Source organism: Passer montanus, unplaced genomic scaffold, assembly GCF_014805655.1.
Source record: "Passer montanus isolate IOZ18808 unplaced genomic scaffold, ASM1480565v1 scaffold42, whole genome shotgun sequence".
In the NCBI taxonomy this organism is placed as follows: Eukaryota; Metazoa; Chordata; class Aves; order Passeriformes; family Passeridae; genus Passer; species Passer montanus.
Genome location: NW_024369041.1, coordinates 678,444 through 698,070, shown reverse-complemented (window position 1 = coordinate 698,070; position 19,627 = coordinate 678,444). Strand labels below are relative to the sequence as shown.

Genomic DNA, 19,627 nt, shown 5'->3' with positions numbered 1-19,627 from the left:
GATCATTTTTTAATTTTAAAAATCAGAACAACAAGGTGCCAGTTCAATCCCTGTTTGGGCCATTTACTTAAGAGTTGGACTCACTGCTCCTTCTGGATCCTCTCCAGCTCAGAATATTCTGTGATTCTGTGAAGATGCATACTCTAAGTAGCAGTACAACAAGCACTGACACTAAAAATATCTAGATATCTGGCACAGAATTTAAAGCCATGAAAGCTCATAACTGGCAGCACAAAAAATGTCTAAGACCAATGCAGAAAGCTTTGCTCATTCAGCCTTGGTGTCCTCCTAGCTCCAGAAAGCTGTTACAAACAAAACCAAAACAGTGACCTGGAAAACAACTGGCTAAAGTTCAAGGATTTAGCTTTCTAGTTTGAAATGCTTCCACAAGGAGCCAAGAAGTTTTAATGTGCTTTTACTGTGATCTCTACAGATACTCTGAAAGTGCAGTTGGTGGATGCAGGTGTGCCAGAGGTGCTGTCTGAGATCCTGCTGAGGCTCCAAGGCAGTTCCCAGGCTGAAGATACATGCATTGTGAAGGCTGCATCAGATCTCATTGTCTCTCTGCTCCTTGGAGGTAAAAAGGGAAATATTACAGGCCAGGTACATAAAGAATTAGCATCCAAAAGTCTCTCTAGCAGAAGAGTTTCCATTTCCATTGGTTTCTTTTAATTGAACAGGGACCCATCCACAATCTCTTATCCTTGCAGGAATTCTCCGGCGTGACCCTTTTCATTTCTATAGCCTATAGCCCAGTGCTTGTGTCTAACAGCAACTTACTTTATATTACTACTATGCTGTATTTTGGGCAACATTGATTTAAAAAACACCAAGTGTAGCCACTTACACTGCATGCCACCACTCTCAACCCCAAAGCAACCAGCAACATAAAGGTCTTCAACTATTAACCTTAACAACAAAGTCATCGCTGACTGACAGAACAGCTCACTTTGGGGGTTAATTATAATCAGATATGAGATATTCTCTATTTCTCAAAACACAAATAAGTACATACAAAAGGTTTTTGCTAAGGGCTGCAGCATCATCTCTTAGCACACAGATTCTTGCACCACATTCAGACACTTGCAGGTACCAAGACAGGGGCAAGGCTTATTGCCAATTTTACAAAAGAGATTGTAAGGTTGGTTATCCTCTACCCTTCAAAGATGGAAAGCCACTTTGTGAGTGCAGAGAAAACCAACACTATCAGATATCACTACTCCCTGGTTCTGAAATAGTTACTTTCTGTTCTGCAGACTAGAGACTTGCATGCCTTTAAGTTACAGGTGCTACTGATACTAAAATAATTTGGGGGGCACAATCATAACAAAAGGGGTGATGTATGTATCAAGTATGCAAGCCTTTGCAATTTTTTTTTTTGCTGAACCACACTTTATTAGAGAGGAGACTCTGGAAATACTTAATGGCAAATATATTTCTTAGAAATTAAAAAAAAACAAAAACCACACACACCAAAAACCCACAAAAACACACAGACAAAAACAAAAATCCCGAACAAAAAACCCACAGAGTTACTGCTGTTTTATGTTTCAATTCACGAGGATTTCTCAGACATGGAGATGGGAAGAAATCTCAAGATAAGCCATTTTATCTTTCAATTCCTATTATAGAAAGTACTGAGCCTTTATACTCTGCAGAGAGAAAGAGATATTCTTATGAGCAGACTCCTTGAAAGCATGCTGTGCTCAATCAATCAGCAAAAGATCTCCCCCCACACTTCCTGTCCTATCTCACTGATACAGCTACTGTACTGGCCTCAAACTCAATTAACAAAATTGCTCAACTTTCTGCATTAATAGGTGTTTAATTATTAGAAAAAATTCCCTCACATCTGTCTGAATGTTGGTTTTGGGGTTTTTTTTCAAAGCAAGCTATCATTCATACATCTCCTCACCTCCACCTCACAACCTTTCTAGACTCCCTTTCTTCCTTGCCCCATACCTTGCTCTGAATCAGCCATTGTGCATCATGGCTCTACAAAGGCCACAGAAGTGGCCCCAGTGCCTTCAACTGGCTATTTCAATTTACTCAGCTGAATGGCTTGCTTTGTCACTTGCTCTTCTCCCCCCATCTTCCCCATCACAGTATTAGATATTTCATGTGGAAGGAGTGAATAATCCCTCTCATGCCTCAGTGTGTGCCACTGATGTATGCACAGCTTTTAATCTGAGAGAAAAAAAATCCTATGGAACTCTGTTCTCAGCATCAAATGACTTCTAGGCAGTGAAAAGATGACAGACAGCTTTTGCAGCTATGAAAAGTAGCTGTTTCTATCAGACTAACTATGAGCCATTAAATTGGATGTTCTGCTGCTATCCAAGCAAAAACTCCATAGGAGAGAAAAGCAATTTGGAGCTCTGTGACAATCAAAGCAAGGCAACCACTAATGGGCTCTGCCTATTTGCACTTTACTGCATGAGGGGAAAAAAAAGTTCTGACATTCTTCAGTTTAAGAGGTGGGGGGAGGAGAGAAATTAAGTTCAATTAAGGTTAGTCTATCTGAAGATGAAAATATTTTCCCTGTAGAATTTTATCAGACCAAAAGAGGTGACCTATTTCTATGGAACCTATTCTTAAGGAGGATTGGGCAATTTTCCTCATATACTCTGATCTCCAAAGATTAGGACTAGGCAAGAGAACACCTGAAGAATGACAAGCAAAACCATCAGCTTTAGAGAATGTATGCATAAAATGGTATCAAAATATTTCTGTGTGAGTAGAATTCTAACTATTTCACAGACTAACAACTCTCTCATGAAAATATCCAACTACATTTTACAAGCATTTGACAAATTCTGCTCTAACATATGCAAGAATACAGAGGAAAAACAGGCTACTAAGTGAAATGTTGAGATGAAAAGAATAATAGGTACTCGTTCAAAAGACAGCACATTCAAAAGCCAACAGGAGTGTCTGTGACTTTGAGGTGGAAATAACATCCAAACCAGTAAAAGTGTTAAAATTACTAAGCCCCCTCTTACATGCTATACATACAAAAATTAGAAGTCTGTACACCTCAGTCTGTAAACTCAGTTAGAACCATGAGAAGTACTGTTGCATACAGGTAGCGATATTATAAAAAAGAAAGGCCTTATAAAATTGGGCCTTGCTCTGCTGAATTAATTACCAGCTAAGACTCTAAGTTCCCATAAGAAAGAATCCATACAGGTAGCGATATTATAAAAAAGAAAGGCCTTATAAAATTGGGCCTCGCTCTGCTGAATTACCAGCTAAGCCCCTAAGTTCCCATAAGAAAGAACAAGAGGAATGAGAAGCAGTGAGCACAACAAACTATGAGAAGAAGAGAATCATTTGCACCTGCAAAAAACAAGGAGTCTGTGCCATAAGAATCCGCAAAGAAAATATGTAAACACCTGGGTTAAGAGAGAGTCATAGCACATACAGACACAAGCATTTTCTAACTAATTACTTGAGTGGAAAGAAAGCTATGAACCAATTAGAGTTATACATGAGCTCTTGAAAACTGTACAAAAATGAGCTGTAACATTTGGCTTTTCTGCATGAAGAAACTGAGTCCCATCTGCTTATTACTGCAACAAAGTACTAGAGCTACTTTTGGCCAGACCATGTATTTGCATGAGGTGTGTACAGTTCCATGGATAACTCTTTATTCCAGGTGACTATGTCTTTCTATTTAGTGTTCACACTGTTTTGCCATTTTTAACAAACAGCTTTCACATGGTAAAAGCACACAATAAGGAGATGTTAATGAGTGTCAGGTTTCTCTTAGGGCACAACAAACTGCATAAAGAAAAATATATAAAATTGTTTTCCAAATGGCATCTTCAAAAAACTTCCTTCAGAAAGGATGCCATCTGTAGCATAGAGGGCTTTCTTTTGCTCCTTAGCAGAACTCCCTCATTTCCTAACAAGGTGAGCTAAGCAGCTCCTGAAAACAAAGCTGCTACCTGTCCAGCAAAGACAGGAGGAGAGATCCAGACATGCACTGACAAAATACTACAGAGCATTGCTGGGCAAAGTGGTAGGTTTTTTGGAATGTACAAATCTGCTCTTTCACTGGGATTTAATAAACCAGATCTCTCCAGGTCAATTCATTTTCTGAGCTTCCTGTGAGTGCAGCACAGATAGACTTCTCATTTCAGAAAATGGGTTTCTCAAAAGAGGTAAGAAAAATCTAGCTCTGATTCTTTCAAGGAGTCATTAATAACAATTTATTTCATAGAAACAAAGAATAACAGCAGTACAGAACTAGTAATCAGATTTACCATTGGTGGGCAAGATTCCTGGTTTCACAATAATGTCTTAAATCAGTAGAATAGCAAAATTAAAGAGCCTTAAAGCCGTCCTGGTGAGAAATGAAAAATGCCACTGGTATTCTACTACATGTGTAGTGGAAAATGCAGCAGTAGTGAGGGAAAAGAAAGGGACTGGGGAACCTATGGTTTTGAATTTGACAGTGATTGTTCCTTGAAAACTTTCTTGAGCTAAGCTCCACTGGAATCTGTCTCAGCACCAGTTTACAGGTAGTGGATGCTCACTTCTCTCTAAAGAGGTGAAGGTTGCAAAAAACAATGCAAAAGCTACAGTCTTGATCTTAGCAAGACACGAAAACAGTCAAGGCAAAGACTCCCTGAATTCTGATTTTGCATCGTCCATTGTGTTTCTTACCTCTCACCTGCTTGGTCGCGCCTCTCTCTTCAGACGGGAACTGCCTGCGGCTGCTGCAGCTGGGGGTGATCCACCAGCTCCTGGATCTGCTGGAGAAGCACGTGCGGAGTGGGGACACCTCCGTGCAACAGGCTGCGCTCAGCGCCCTGCAGAGCCTCGCCATCCCAGGTGCACAGCTGGACACACACTCACTGCCACCTCTGCACTCAGGGCTCACCCCTGCCCAGCACCAGTACCAGCCCTTTGTGTTCTGAGGGGCAACCGACCTTTCCCCCCACTGCAGGAACGTATATTTGAATAATTAATCAGGAGTTCCTCATCTACATCAAGAGTTTAAATATCATAAAGTGGAATCTCATTACCAGCTGCTGAAGTAGTTTCTTATTAACGGCACACAACAGCTCAAGGAAAAAAAAAAAAATCAGAACAGGGTTCATAGCTTAAAATACAGAGAATGGGGTGGAGACACCTGGTAGGGATGTCCAACTTCCTCCTCTATAACACTAATATTCATTAACATTATACCGAACTAGTAAATCCTAATATTCTTTGAATCTGCATTTTCAAAAGCTCAATCAATTATAAAATATCAACATTCGGCTTTTTGATTATCTGTTTTCTTCAAGTCCATTACAAACCATTTTAGATGTTTCCAAGTGTGTGGACATTTAAAATGCTATTCCTACAATATACTTTTTGTCATCAATTCATAAAAATATCTGTAATATCTGTTAGGTATTTTCTAACTTCTGGAAACACAAACTCTATCACTTTGAACAATATAATCTGCTACCTGAAAAAGAAAAATGAAAGACACTGAGTGGAAATCCATAAGCATGAATTAAATATGGGTGAACACTTGGAAATAGACATGGAAAACTCTTCAATTCAAGCATTGATCTTAAAAGATAACAGATGCTTATAAAAAATTAAAAAGTCATTATGATCTAGTAAAAGGAGTCAGTCTGTGCCACTGAAGAACAAGGACATTAAGAGCAAGTTACCTAATAGGATGTGCTTTTCAATTTGCCCAATAAAAAGATGAGGGATATAGCAGTTAATTCCCCCATTTCACTGTCCAATCTTCCTCACCACTCCCCCACAAACATATGCAGAAGATAGGAAAAAAATTGCTCTGGAGGGAGCAGCTTTTGGTAGCACAGTTAAGCAGTATTAAGACTCCTTGCAGACAAGCTTCTGATTATTACAAGGGATTTACTGCACCAACCACTGGAGGAAAGACACAAAAATGAGGAAAGGAAAGCACAGAAACAAAGCCATGAACAACAGGGCATGAGTGAGCTCAAATACAAAGAGAAAATACATTTCCTAGAAATATGGCTGAGTAAATCACTTCTGCCCCCCAGCTCAGTTAAGATGAGCTAGCACAGAACAGGCTTCCTCAAGCAATTGGGTAAGTGTAAGGATAAAGTATTACAACTAGATAAACTATTACAACTAGAAGAAGGAAGAGAAATAACAATGCTGTGTTTTATGTACTTTGTTCTGAGCAGGGCTAAGATCAAAAGTGACCAAACATACCCAAGAGCAGCTCCTATTAAAGTTTTAGCCCAAAAGAAAAGTCTAAGCACTCAGGTAGTCCTGACTTAATTTCTGAGCTTGCTAACAAGTTGGACTCTTCACTAGAAGCCTAACACAGCACACCGTTCACAACAGTTGTATCTACATTTTCAGATGTTTGTGCCATTACTGAGCCTCACATCAACCCCTCTTTCCCATTTCCTAGTTGTCAGCAAGGTTCAGATGCTGGAGGAAGGTGTCGCAGAGCGGATCGAGGCGCTTCTGAGGTCGGAGAGCCCTCCTGTGCAGTTTAAACTCCTCGGGACACTACGGATGTTAGCAGATGGTCAAGGTAGGCACCTGCAACTTCAGTGAGATCAGCCGTGAGCTCCCCTCCTCCCTTCCCCTGCAAAACAAGCTGTGCAAGACTACAGGCCGAGTGTCCTGCTAACCCAATTCCACTCCATCTGGAGAGCTTCCAGCAGAGATTATTGCCAGAGGCTGCAGGCTTTCCAGACTGCCCCAGTCAGCCTCAGAGGTAGTTGAGAAACAAACCACATGGAACAAATCTGCAGCAGTCAGTGAGAATGGGCAAAGGCCTAAAAAGATGTTTTTCACCAGAGACAAAGCAGCAAGGCATGAGCGTGAAGAAAAAGAGCCAGGTTTTAATGTCAAATCACAGGACAGCAAATCAATAAAAACTAGAGAACACAAAATGAATAAAGGGAGCTGGAGTGGAGCAAGGCAGGAGAAATTAATTTCTACCAGTCTTTGGTAGAACATGTTGCCAGTTTTCTCTTGCTCATGTGGCTCAAATGTTGAATTTACTTTTCATGATAATATATTGGATTATCTGCTTGTCAGTTTAACACAGAGGTGGTATGCAAAAGCAACAATAAACTTTCTGTGCACATCATTGTGCATGTTTCTTAAAATGCAATGTTGGAATTACATTAAGATATAATTCAATATCTTAATTTATCCTTAGGCTTGCTTAGCTCTTACCAGACAGGGACACAAAACAAGTGCCATGCAGTTTGGTATTGTCTTTCACATTGCCAGAGCAGCTGCTCTGGGGCACTAATCAGTACTGATTCTTTGATATGCAGGAATAACATATGTTAAAACTACAATAGTTAAGACCATTTTGTGATGAGAAGTGATAACTGACATAGAACAATTACAGACATCACTTCATTAGTTACATGGAAGAGGATAAAACCTCACTCTGCTACATTCCATGCTGCACTCCATTGCAGACACCACTTAATATGAGAACTATTTGCATATTTTATCAAATTAACATGCATGACAAAATTTAGATATAGTTCTTCTATTAATTTGCACTACTTGCAGTCCAGTGAAAAGCTGTTTTCACTTACATTTCACTGTGATAGGAAATGAACACTGCAAGACACATAGAAACCTAGCATCTTCCTGTTCTGAGGCTTTGAAGTTGTTGTAAGGTCATTTCACCAAAGATATATCTCAATTGTGACAAGGCATTTAACATTCAAAATTGAGACATAGTAACATAGATCTAAATTATCAAACACTAAATTATCTTTTAAAATTTTATTTACCAGCCCTAATACAAAGTCATAATTTGGCACAAGGTACAACTTCTGAATCAAACATATTAATTATCAAAATGCAAAGTAGAATAAAATGTAGGAGACTCAATGTTTATCCATTCCCACCTATGAACACACAATTCTCCCACTTTTAATTACCTTCTATTCTGTTTACCCACGAGCTAACATTGCCTTTAATTAACTCAGTCTGAAACTCTGATGAACACACATCTACTAAGAAGTCCACACTAAATTAATTAATTGCCTTATCTAGTATAAATTCATTACTCTGACTATCAGCAGGCATGCTGAGGCTTACAGACTAGAAGAGGCAGGTTTCTTCCTAACCACAGAAAACTGCAGGCAGATCTGTCAGCTTCATTACTCTAAAGAGTTGTTAACTCCTGGTTCTTCCACCATTTGGCTTCAGAGGAGCAGAATAATTTGTGCACTTCAGTAGCCAAAGGACTTCCAGCACAACTGAAAGTTCAACCTCATAAAATGACAAATTTGAATAAATTGTAAGTAAAAAGGTCTTCCTGCTAAGAGTAACTAACTGGAATTTATCTCAAAGAGCTCTACTGCCTGTCAAACTGAGTTAAGAACCCACCTTCGCCACAAATCTCTTAAACTGGTTCCATCCTCCAGCCTCTTACTTCAGCTTCCTGTACTAAGCTGGATTACTGTGATCTCTGCAGACTAACTAGGAACATCTGACTAGAAACAAGAGTCTTGTGTTACAGGAGATAACATGCAGGTAGCTCTGAAAGCCCAGTAACTCTTGTCTCAAAACAAAATATGCCAGCTAGGCTATAAGCTCCCAGATTCCTTGTGGGATTTTGAAATGTGGATTGTTCCTTAGCATACTGGACAAATTAAAAAGAAAGTGTGTGCACTTCTCCATCTCCCTTCTCCAAAACAGAGCATAGGCTGACTTGCAGCTTCTGGAAAATATCCAGAGCAATCTTGTGGTTTATTGACAATGACCTTCTGGTGCATGCTCCATCTGGTTCTTCCAGTTTATCTCAAAAGAAATGCAGTGCACAGAGAAAGGGACAGCTGAAGGAACAGGAGCAGGGTGATGCCTCTATCAAACCTATACCTTGTTACAGATGTTCACATAATTAGAGTTCCACTTCCTAGGACAAGTTATCTAGTGAGGTTTCTTCAAATGTCAACCACAGACACTAATATTTCTAGCAAGTCTTGAGATAGGGTTTCTGAAACACAGGGAAATGCAAATTAAAGGGCTCTTCCACAGTAAGGGGAATTTCTGATAACGCCTTACACATGGTTCAACACATTCTTAAGACTCAGGTCATCCAGTTACTGACACGCTGCTATTCTGTATTAAGACTTGGCTTCCCACACTGCCAACAGTAATGGATTATCACCAAAACAGCATAAACAGGCTCCCAAGAGCCCACAATTACATTTGTGCAGGGCTCCAAGTACAAGTGCCAAAAGCCAAGTGGGAAAGGGATGGGCCTCCTGAAGTGCCACAGCAGAATATTTGTTTTCAAAGACAGAATGGGCTAATTTCAAGCCCTACTTCAGCAGCCCCTTTAAAATTAGTCTATTGACACAGCTTATTTTGTCCTTCCCCTGCATGATTCCTTTGGAAAATATTTCCAAGATCTTTTAAAAGCTCAGTGCTTCAATTAGAGTTCTTGAAGGTTGCTGAGCACAGGTCCACCACCCCAGTTACTTGTACATTGGCATTCCTGTGGCAGACAGACTGAGGGGTCTGATTTTGAATGCCTCTTGGTGATGCTCTTCTCTTCAGCTGATGCAGCCGAAATCCTGGGCCAAGACCCCCTGCTGCTCAACAGACTGGTGCAGTGGTGCAGCGTGAGCGACCGCAGCGGCATCTGCAGAGAGGCAAACCGGCTGCTGGCATCCATCCTGCACCACAACAGATCCCAGGTACCAGAACCCTACTCTGCAGGTTTCTACTGCACCCTTCTCAAGTATTTTTAAAGCTTGTAGAAGAGCTAGGGATTAAACAGCATGTGTAGCTTTATAATGAAAACCATGAAGGTTCACTGACAGCCTCTCTGGTCTGCCTCAATACCAGTAAGGGGGAAACCTGTTCTCCATAAGCACAGACACCTCACAGAAACCAGCACCATGGTCACTTACTGTCACTTGTCAACACTGACCCTGTTTGAATAAGGCTTGACAAATGGTAATAAGCAGGTAAAGCTTTTCTATGGCCATAAATATGTTTCAAATTAAAATGGTAAAAGTTACCCAGAGCAGTCCTAAACTCCTTTGGAGTTTCCTCTGGAAACTCCAAACAGCCCACTCATCCATGATGGACAAATCTGGCATGATGTTTACATGCTGGTATTTTCAAACAGGCCTCTATTTTTTGCAAATCGTTCTATTACACACAAGCATCCCAGCCATGTTTTACTATGGAGGTACTGACTAAAGTAGATACTCTCTGCACAGGCTTTGATAAAGCAAAACTAATCCTTGCTAGTTTGACAGCTTGAAATGAAAGAGTGGAATAAGGACAAATTGAAATGAGACAAAATATACATTTATCTTACAGATATGCATCTATAGTTAATTCTAAGTATAGATATTCCAGGTATATTAGACCAGCCCTAAGAAGACATGTATGATCAGTGCCAAAAGCAATGTTATCCCTAGTCTTTGAATATTGTCAGTTTGCACTGCAGCAAACAAATTATTTCCCTGTATTCAGAAGCTGAAGGGTGCAATCTCATTTCCCTCTTCATTCTACTGCATTCCTACATTAGATTTCCATCTGTTTTACCTTTGCTTTCACAGGAAGTGGTCAAAGCCATCCAGGCAGCACAAGGAGTGAAGCATCTGGTTTCCATGACAACAAGTGAACATGCTGCCATGCAGAATGAGGCTCTGAATGCCTTGGCAATAGCATCTGCCATTGATTTAGGTATTTTCCTCTTAAAAGCAGTTATCTGTGCAAGATCCTCAATTATTAAGAAACATTGTCATGCTGTTAATTCTAGGTAACATGTACGAAAAAGCACATTTCTTGTCTAGATTTAGCTCTTCAGCATGAAATAAAGGTTGTCACCATTCAGATCATAAAATCAATTGGCTTTGGGAATGGCCTGAAGGGTTTTTCTTATTTAGAACAGAGTCAAATTATCATGCTGTATGGACAGGTACTATTTGAGCAGCATAATATGATGCTAGAAACCTAAAAAAAAAAAGAAAGAAAAAAAAGGGAAAGTGAAGGTGATGGAGATAAAAATGAGATGATAAAGGCTAAATAAGGACAAGTAATATACTCAAATAGTCAATGAAGACTGTAAGTAGCAGAAATAATCTTCAAACAAACATGAGGAAAGAATAAAGCAGAAGCATAAATAAAAAGGCATTGTAGAAGCTGCAAATAAAGCAAGTGAGAAAATGGTAAAGATTCAAATTTCTTTTCCTGAGCTCATTTTCAGAGTTAGGTACAAATGTTTTCAGACTTATCCTGTATAACTTGAAAATAGGTCTGAATTTATTACAATAAAGAGACGCCACAGAAATCTATGTACCTCAAAAGGTAAATTGAAAAGAAAAATAAACTTGAAATTTGTAATTTCCTTTACCAACATGTAAGACTGAAGAGTCCATTTTGCTGCTTGTCTACCATTAAAACTTTCAAAATCATTTAGGCATCTAATGGGAATCAACATTTCTAGCACTGAAGACTGCAGGTTTTAATTTACTACAAGGTTAACTATACACAGTCAATAGTAGACTGATCCTGTCTTCAGGAATAAGGACAGTAAAGAAATTCAGTACAGAAAAGAGCACAGAAATTCTTCAGTGCAGAAGACAGATGCTCCAGACATCCCTGTATAGCCAGTTTGAAATGAAGCCAGTCCAGAACTTCCTTTAAAAGAGGAAGCATATTCCCTTTATAGTTTCTTTTCAGATAACACCTCAGGGTTACCATTTCTTTGCTTATTTTTCAGAAACTCTTGAAGAATCTTTTAAAGAATCGCAGCTAGTTCAAAGCTTACACAAACTTCTACGAGATGATAACACAAGTCCTGAGGTGAAATACAATTCATTGGGCCTTTTGTGCAGACTTCTTAATTCAGGTAACTTCATTTTAAGTTGTCTGTGAGGGAAGGATGAGTATTTCTGAAGATAACAAGTGGTTTCTGTTACCAAAATATGCTGCCTGCAATGCTCCAGTGAATAAGTAAAGAATATTAGAAGTTCATTCTGTATTGATCACCAAAAATCACAGTCAAGTAGTTTCCTTCTCTATGAAAAGCTGATTAAACCATTAGTTGAACAAAATAAAAAGGAGAGGAAGGCGTTATTCCAGTGAGTCAGTGACATAACCAAGTCTCAAAATAGCAAAATTAGAGTCATGGAGTAAAAGCATCTTTGTCCAACTTCACTATGCACAAATGCCTGGCAGTCCCACATTTTTTGTGTCCAAAGAATGAGTCTGTACCATGCTCATAGGCAGGCATACATTTGTTCTGCCTGTGCTATGAGCAAACCAGAAGCTGACATAAAGCAGCCATTTTAGCAATGCTGCCTTCACACAGTGACACTCAGTAAAGCATGTGAAGGGCTCTATTTCAGTTTCACTCCATGGTCAGGGAAGATTTCAAATGCTTCCAGCAGGGTGGGACTATCCCAGATGTGTAGCACTAAACGAAAATGATCACCTTGAAACCAGGAGTCCAAAAATCCTGTGGCTGTTTCTCACATCTTAACACAAAAAATTAGATAAATTGAAAATAATTCTACTTGGGCAAGGATGGATGACAAGGTGAGCTGCCTTTTAAATCCTGTATTGACAGACAAGTTGGATTTTGCAGTATTCTCTATTTTATCCCTGTTGCCACACAGATATTGGAATAAGGACAAAGAACTAGCAGCTTTCAGTGCTGCTATGAAGTATTGACATAACAGATGTGATCTATAAGGCTTTTCCCAGAGATGTATGTACTTAGCATTTTATAGACTAACTGTAAGGCTAAGAGTTGAATCTTACTAATATGAAATGGTAGCAAAAAGCATACAGGCAAACAAGTGCCAGAAATTGTATTAGAGTTTCAAAATTTCCTTTTTTCTGTCAATCAGTTCTCAGAAGTCAAGTAGGAAGAAAAAACCTTACTCCAGCCAATACTTCCAATGGCTGAAAGGGTATCTATTGAAACTAATGTTTTAATTGAAGCAGCTTATTATGAACAGCAAGTACTCCAAACTTCTACATTACAACAATTGTTGGGAGCCACTATGCCATGGCAGGTAACTAAAAGTCATAATTTCATCTCCTATTCAGGTGATCTGAGACAAGAAATAGAAGAGAACAAGATCAAAGACACCCTCGAGCAACTCTGCAGTCACAGCAGTGCAGATGTGGTGAAGGAAGCCATCACAACATTACAGGTTTTGAGAGGAGAGACACCCCACTAACCTCCCATCTCCCACATGGCAAGCCACCATTGCTGCTGAGGCATACACCACCAGCTCTGCAACCCTTGCATTTGTCATGCTGCTGCACAACCAACACTGCTGAAGCTCAGGTGCAGCTCCTGCTTTGAAAGCTGTGTATAAAAAACTCTTCATTAGCACATCTCTTTGGCCTGGTACTTGCACCACTGCTGCTCCTCACCGAGCCACTGGCACACAGCAGGAAAAAGTCCTGTCAAGCAAATGGGGTTAAGAAACATCACAGGAGAAAGATCAGGCAATTACCATTTGTTATACATTTTTCAGGGGCTTGGTTTTCTGAGATTAGGATACACACTTGCAATTCTTCTTGTATCGATGGGATTGTTAAATAATTATATAAAAATCTCAAGCTTTTATCATGCAAACTGAAATATGAGTTAGATTAAAGCTGTAGCTTAAACAATGCAAAGGGTTAACTGGCACCAATTCAACATCATTCTCATTGTGAATGACACTGTGAGCCCAGCTGTTAGGTGAACATGTCAAAACCAAAACCATCTGTAAGCTAACTCCCCCTTCAATCTCCAATTTCAAAGCCCATCTCTGAAACTCTACCTGCTCCTGCCACAAGTTATATTCCTAAATACTTGAGGCTACAGTCTTGTCCCGATTTCAGACTTGCACCTACTGGAATGAGACTCTGCAGAAGCAAAGTTTACAAGAAACCACAGTCAGGGAACACACAGTGCTTGGACAAGACACAGAAATAAAGCCAGTCAGAAATTACAAGTGGGCAGGGGTGAGGATGTGAAGGCAGCCAGCATTCCATTATCACCCGTAAGAGAACCTTGGTTTTACTTCAGATAATGAAAAAAAAAAAAAAGAAGAAGAAATGTAGTAAGACAAACATCTCTGAACATTTCTATGGAATCCTTTTGTATTTAAAAAGGTCACTAGATGAGAAGGTAACAGATTCTATTCCACTTGTTCTTACGGGAAATTTTTGAAGCGTTTGAAGGTACATTGCAGAGTCATGCTGTCCAGACCTAGAAAATCAAATACAAAACAATGAAGAGGTAGAGACTGAAAAGCTTGGGAGCAACTACTTCTTTTTTTTTTTTTAGCCGGCAGAAAAGCTCTTGGGAAAAAAAACAAGCACTGATCTTCAGAAACCTATTATAAAGCAGACTGTATTTAGAAGTCAACAAGGCTTCATGTTCTCAATTTGAGAACAACTGGCTTATGTCTGCAAACAAACATGACAATTTTGTTCCTGCAAAACCTGACAACTTTCCCACTTGCAAAACCCAGTAACACTACTTAGCCCATGACACTCATCACCAAATATCACTCTCAGGAGTAGCCTTGAGAAAGAGAATTTCATAAAACCACCCAAGAGAAGTGACACTTGTTGAGAAACACACAAGTTTTGACCACATAATAGGAGAAAAGAAAAACAGCACTTGTAAATTTTTTTGATGCCCAGAGATTTAATGGTTGCTCTACATCATTCTGCAGCTCTTAACTTGCTCATGGCTTTCCATTAAAAATGCAGAGAAAAGCATCAGTCTTATCAGTCAACAGCCCAAATAGAAAAGAAATAATACCAAGAATTAGTTCAGCAAAATACAAAAAAAACAAGCACCTCTGGGCCTTCACCATTTCTGAGCTATCCACAAACTGCAGTCTCAGTAGCCAGTCTAAACCTTCGAGAGTGAAATATTAGTGACTGGAAGCAACAAATCTCAGGAATCAAACTCCAGGAGTAGAAAATATTGAATTTTATTTAAACAAATTTAAGGCTTGAGAAAAAAAAATATATTGAAAGTCACTCAGAAAAGCCATCTCAGAAGAGGAGACAGGAGCTCCCCTTCCACTGGCTGAACAATGTTCAAGCTGCATGACAATGCACAGGTAGTAAGGGGAAGAAAGAGGGAAGGATGGAATGGGGATACAAAACCCAAGGCAATTCTACACATAAATCAATGGCCACATCGAGCTCCATGGACTGGAAGCACAAATCTGTCCACATGGCACTGCATGAGCTCACCAAAGCTAAAGATCTCTTGGGAAGAAACATTCAGGTTTTCACAAGGCAACCCAAGGTCCTTTGGTCACTGCACTTTTTTCAGTGCTGATATTCATCCTCCTCTTCATGTACAGGGAAACTGAGTCCAAATGCAGCTATAGCAATAAAGCCAGAGGCAGTTGCACTGTCAAACAGACTGACACATTCATACATTGCTTAACGGAAGTAAGTTGTGCTCATTTCTGAGAAATAAAAGTGATCACATTGAAGTTCGCTTCAGTCCAGCTCTTCAAGTCTGACCTCTTTTGACATCTTCATGAAAAACCTTGGTTCCACTGTAGTGTTGGTGAACTCGTTCCAAATGCAACCGCTGAAATCTCTACATCAACAATGTATCAAACCTCTCAGTGAGATCACTGAATTACTTTTCCTTTGGGGCTTCAGAGGCAGGCTCACACACCCAGCTACTTTTGCTGACAAGACTTTTTTTAGACCATAACCTAAATCTTTAGCCATGAAGTCACTGCAGGTCCTCAGAGAAGGTGCTAAATAAAACTAAGTAGAAAGTGTTCCCATTACAAATCTGAAATTACACTAGCCACATATGGGTGTACTTCAGAACATACAGAGGTAAAACAAACTAGAGCCCCCGGATTTTAAAAACTATACTGAATAAGCACAGAGAAGTCTATCCACAGTGGCAAAAAAGACAAATCACTCCATGAATTTAAAGGTCATCAAATAAATTGAACTTCTCTCAAATTCAGTTCCAAATAACTGAAACACTGTTATAAAGGCTGGTGTTAATATGGCCAAAGCCATTAAGAACAACATTTCAGTTAAATTCTGGTTTGCATACAAACAGTACTTGATAAAAAAAACCAAGGATTAATTAGTCTTCAGGTAACTTGGCAAGATTTGCAGACCCTGGAATCCTAATCTGTAATGCTGGCTCTTGTCAGCAGCTAATTTCAGTGCATGAACTCCACGGCCATCTTTGACACCAGAATGATTTTCACCAAATCCCTGGAATTCCTTCCCAGCATCAGGAGCTGGCTGTGTCAAAAACTGGCAAAGGGAAAGGTACTCCCTAGCTGGTGTTTTCAATGCAATGGTTTACGACCAAAAAGCTCCAAATAGCAATCGTCCTTCTCTGATGTTACATACATCAGATTACCACACATAACCTTAGCCAAGTAAATTGGCTGATGAGGTGTTGCAAAGTTTTAAGCACCAGAATTTAAATCAAAGTTTGCTGGCCACAGCTCTGCTGCTTACCAAGTTGTAAGTTGTAGTACAATCACACATTTCTGGCTGCTCCTCATGGATCAGATTCAACAAATAGGTAATACAGACCTCAAATTCACAGCTTTACAGAAGAAACGCCTCCTGCTCTCCCCTCAGTGATCTACTGCTATTGTTTTCTTGTTGTATACCAAATTTAAAAAGTCACAGTGTACTTCCAGCCATTTTACTTCCAGGTTTTCAGATGAGTTAATAGCAGACTATTCTCTGCTACTGTAAGGAAATCAGCCATCCTTAGACAAGCTTCCTTTTCCTGTTGTGTCTCAATCACTGGCCAGAAAAAGAACTATGAAAGCTGAAGTACACATGAGCACTGTCTGAAGTGCTTCACAGATTACAAGCCAGAAGGATGTCTGGACAATCCACCAGACACACAAAGATTCTTACTGTTGATCAACTTTTGCCAGTGAGATGTTTGTTAATACATGCATAATAGAAAAAAAGGACATAATATATTTAAAAGCTTGGCTTCCAAAGAAAGCCATACACTTTAGAAATACAAGTATTAAATCCTTCAGGCACACTACATATAGTAAAATATCATTATAAAAATAGATACTTTTCTAAAATTTATACTGTGTTAGGCACTGTAAGTGAACCTGCTCTCCCTGAAAAACCTGGTGTCACTGGAAGCAGTAAATGATGTTAGTTATATGGCCTGCAGTAAGACTGACAGCTACTTCCAAAAACTTTTCAGCCACAGACTTTCACCTTATAGCTAAGGGTACAACACCAAAGTCTTACAGAAGAGACTGGAACTCCTACTGACCTACAGATCCATCTACTAATCCCCACAAAGGGAGGACTGGAAGAAGAGTTTACTTCTCTCTTGATTACAATGAAAACCCTGACATAAGAAGGACTAGTTCAGCTTGATGTAGAAAATGACTGAAGAAATCATTCTGCTTCACTGCATTTTGACTCACATTTGAACCATGAACCAGACAGAACTGATGGCTCAATAGCTTTGTACAAGATTTTAAAATTCAACAACTTTAATATTTTGCTAAATCTGTACCTCCTTATTTAAAACCGTATTTCAGTAAGGATTAACACTGAATTTGTAAGTCTTTCATCAGTCCTAGCAGCGGCAGTTAAGACTTGTGAAGATCAACCTAGTTGTGAGAGAAACTAGAGGAATAACAAAAGCCATCAACAGCTAGCACAGCATGCTTGCTACCTACTGAAACAAGCTGCATTCTGAAGTGTATGCAGACAGCACTTTTTAAAGATATTACTGATCATTGAAAGGATAAGCATTTTTAAAGAGGTTTTTCTTCTATAAATAAAGAATATTTACATTTTTCTCAGACAGGAAACAGCATCAGAGCTTTACACCCTCTTGCCTGAAATGGAGATTTGTAAGACTTAATGCTACAGATAGTCAGGTTTTTCTCATCTCAGGAGCTGGCTTGCATTTTTCAAAACAGCGTGGAGTTTGCACAACATAAAATCAACTGAAGATCTAGACATTTTGTGATTGTTTTCCCAATTTCCAATTATGATTCCTGGATATGTTGCCAAAAACAACTGGAAAACTCTACTGGAGAGATTAATATGATTGCAAGGTTCTGAAGAAATCAGCATGAGACATTTGAAAAGATTACAATTTAAGACAGAAGACAGGAGTGAAGACAGAACAATCTTCTTAGCAATCCTTCAAGGGTTGACAGCAGTTTCATGGCTCCCTGCTGCAGTCTTTAAAATCTCTTCTGCCAATGTCTTGGGAAATTCCATTTCTTCCTCAGAGATCAACGCTGGTGTGCTGAGTTGTCTTGTTAGAAAAAGGTAGACAGTGTGTGTTTGGTGATTGTTTTTTGTAACAGCTTCTAACAGAAACCATGAGCAGGATAAAAAAAATCCACATAAGGCTTTTAACAACAGGAGTATTTCACAGTCCGTGCTTTTCTTCTGCCTTGGTGTCCAATCAATAATGTTAACATACACTGTCTTGCAACAAGGGTCTGCTTTCATATTCAGAAGGCATTACTTGCTTTTACAGCTTCAATATCAGAAATCAATGTCCTGGCTAGGAAAATCCCAAAAATCTAAAAAGATAAAAAATATACCATTTTGTGAGATAAAATACTTGTTATGCACCAGTCTGCAAGATGTTTGTTGGCAGATTCAGATATCATTTCATAGCCAAGATCATCCATCAAAGCATAGCTATTACTAAAAGGTAATAAAGGCAACAGAATCCTGCAGGTAACAAAATTCATGAGAAAGATGCTTTCATGTAAAACTTCAGCAGCCTTCAAAATAATAACTTTTCAGATGCCTTAGAGCTAGAACAAATCCACTTAACCAAGTCTGAGTGTCATAAACACCCATGCTTACCTACTGCTAAAGCTGCAAAGCAGACATTTGCATTTGTTCCACAATTTGAATAACAACCCAGGCAGTTTTCAGATCAATTTTTTTAAATACAGGCAGAATGTACCATTACCTGTGCTAAAATGAAATTCTCGTCACAGACAACATAGTCGTCCCAGATTATTCAGAGACGTTTGAAATTTTAACATTCATGTCAGTTCTCAGGGAAATCTTCCTTTACAAACTGAGGATAAACTTGTAACTCAGCAAATTTCCTAAAACATTCTGAGCAATAATATAAAACTGGGGTGAATTTTTGGAAAGCTAAAAGATGTCATTTAAATGTAGTCAAGTTATGTCTAATTCTCAGCCCCACAATTAAATAGCTTAATGCACAAAAAAGATCCAATTGGAAAATACAAATAACTGAAAGTGGTTTTACAGAGCCTTGGGACACAAATAGAGAACAACATTGTCAAGTTATTGTCAATCAACACACTGCCAAAAGATTGAACTTTGTGTCTTGACCATCTTCCTAGAAGAGGTGCTGTTCTTAGCATAGCATTTCTCAATCCCATGGAAGCATTATCAGTAGATGATGATAAAAATATATCAAACCCTAAACTACAGAGGACAGCATTACCAGGCTTGAAGGAAGGTCTTTTGCTAGTACTCTATACTCAACTATTGTCAATTACATGGAAAATATTTTCTGTAGCAGAATTTAAAGTTTATTGTTTACCATTGAATGAAGGAATTTCATAGCATAGAAATTAACACAGTGCAAACAACTGCC

The 19,627-nt window shown here is 39.1% G+C and overlaps 2 protein-coding genes across 3 annotated transcripts in view; one reads left to right on the top strand and one right to left on the bottom strand.

Moving 5' to 3' along the window:
- Positions 1–15,397, top strand: part of LOC120507259 (rap1 GTPase-GDP dissociation stimulator 1-like) — a 32,317-nt gene extending 16,920 nt beyond the window's left edge. The window contains exons 7-13 of the mRNA XM_039719661.1: positions 434–577; positions 4,705–4,839; positions 6,419–6,544; positions 9,553–9,692; positions 10,569–10,695; positions 11,735–11,863; positions 13,069–15,397. Coding sequence (XP_039575595.1) covers positions 434–577; positions 4,705–4,839; positions 6,419–6,544; positions 9,553–9,692; positions 10,569–10,695; positions 11,735–11,863; positions 13,069–13,202 — 935 coding nt within the window. The 3' untranslated portion in view covers positions 13,203–15,397. The remainder of the gene's footprint in view (positions 1–433; positions 578–4,704; positions 4,840–6,418; positions 6,545–9,552; positions 9,693–10,568; positions 10,696–11,734; positions 11,864–13,068) is intronic.
- TSPAN14 (tetraspanin 14) overlaps positions 14,940–19,627 on the bottom strand; it is a 35,259-nt gene continuing 30,571 nt past the window's right edge. For both annotated transcript variants that reach the window (XM_039719663.1, XM_039719662.1), the window contains exon 9: positions 14,940–18,563. In XM_039719663.1, the coding sequence (XP_039575597.1) occupies positions 18,492–18,563 (72 nt within the window). In that variant the 3' untranslated portion in view covers positions 14,940–18,491. The remainder of the gene's footprint in view (positions 18,564–19,627) is intronic.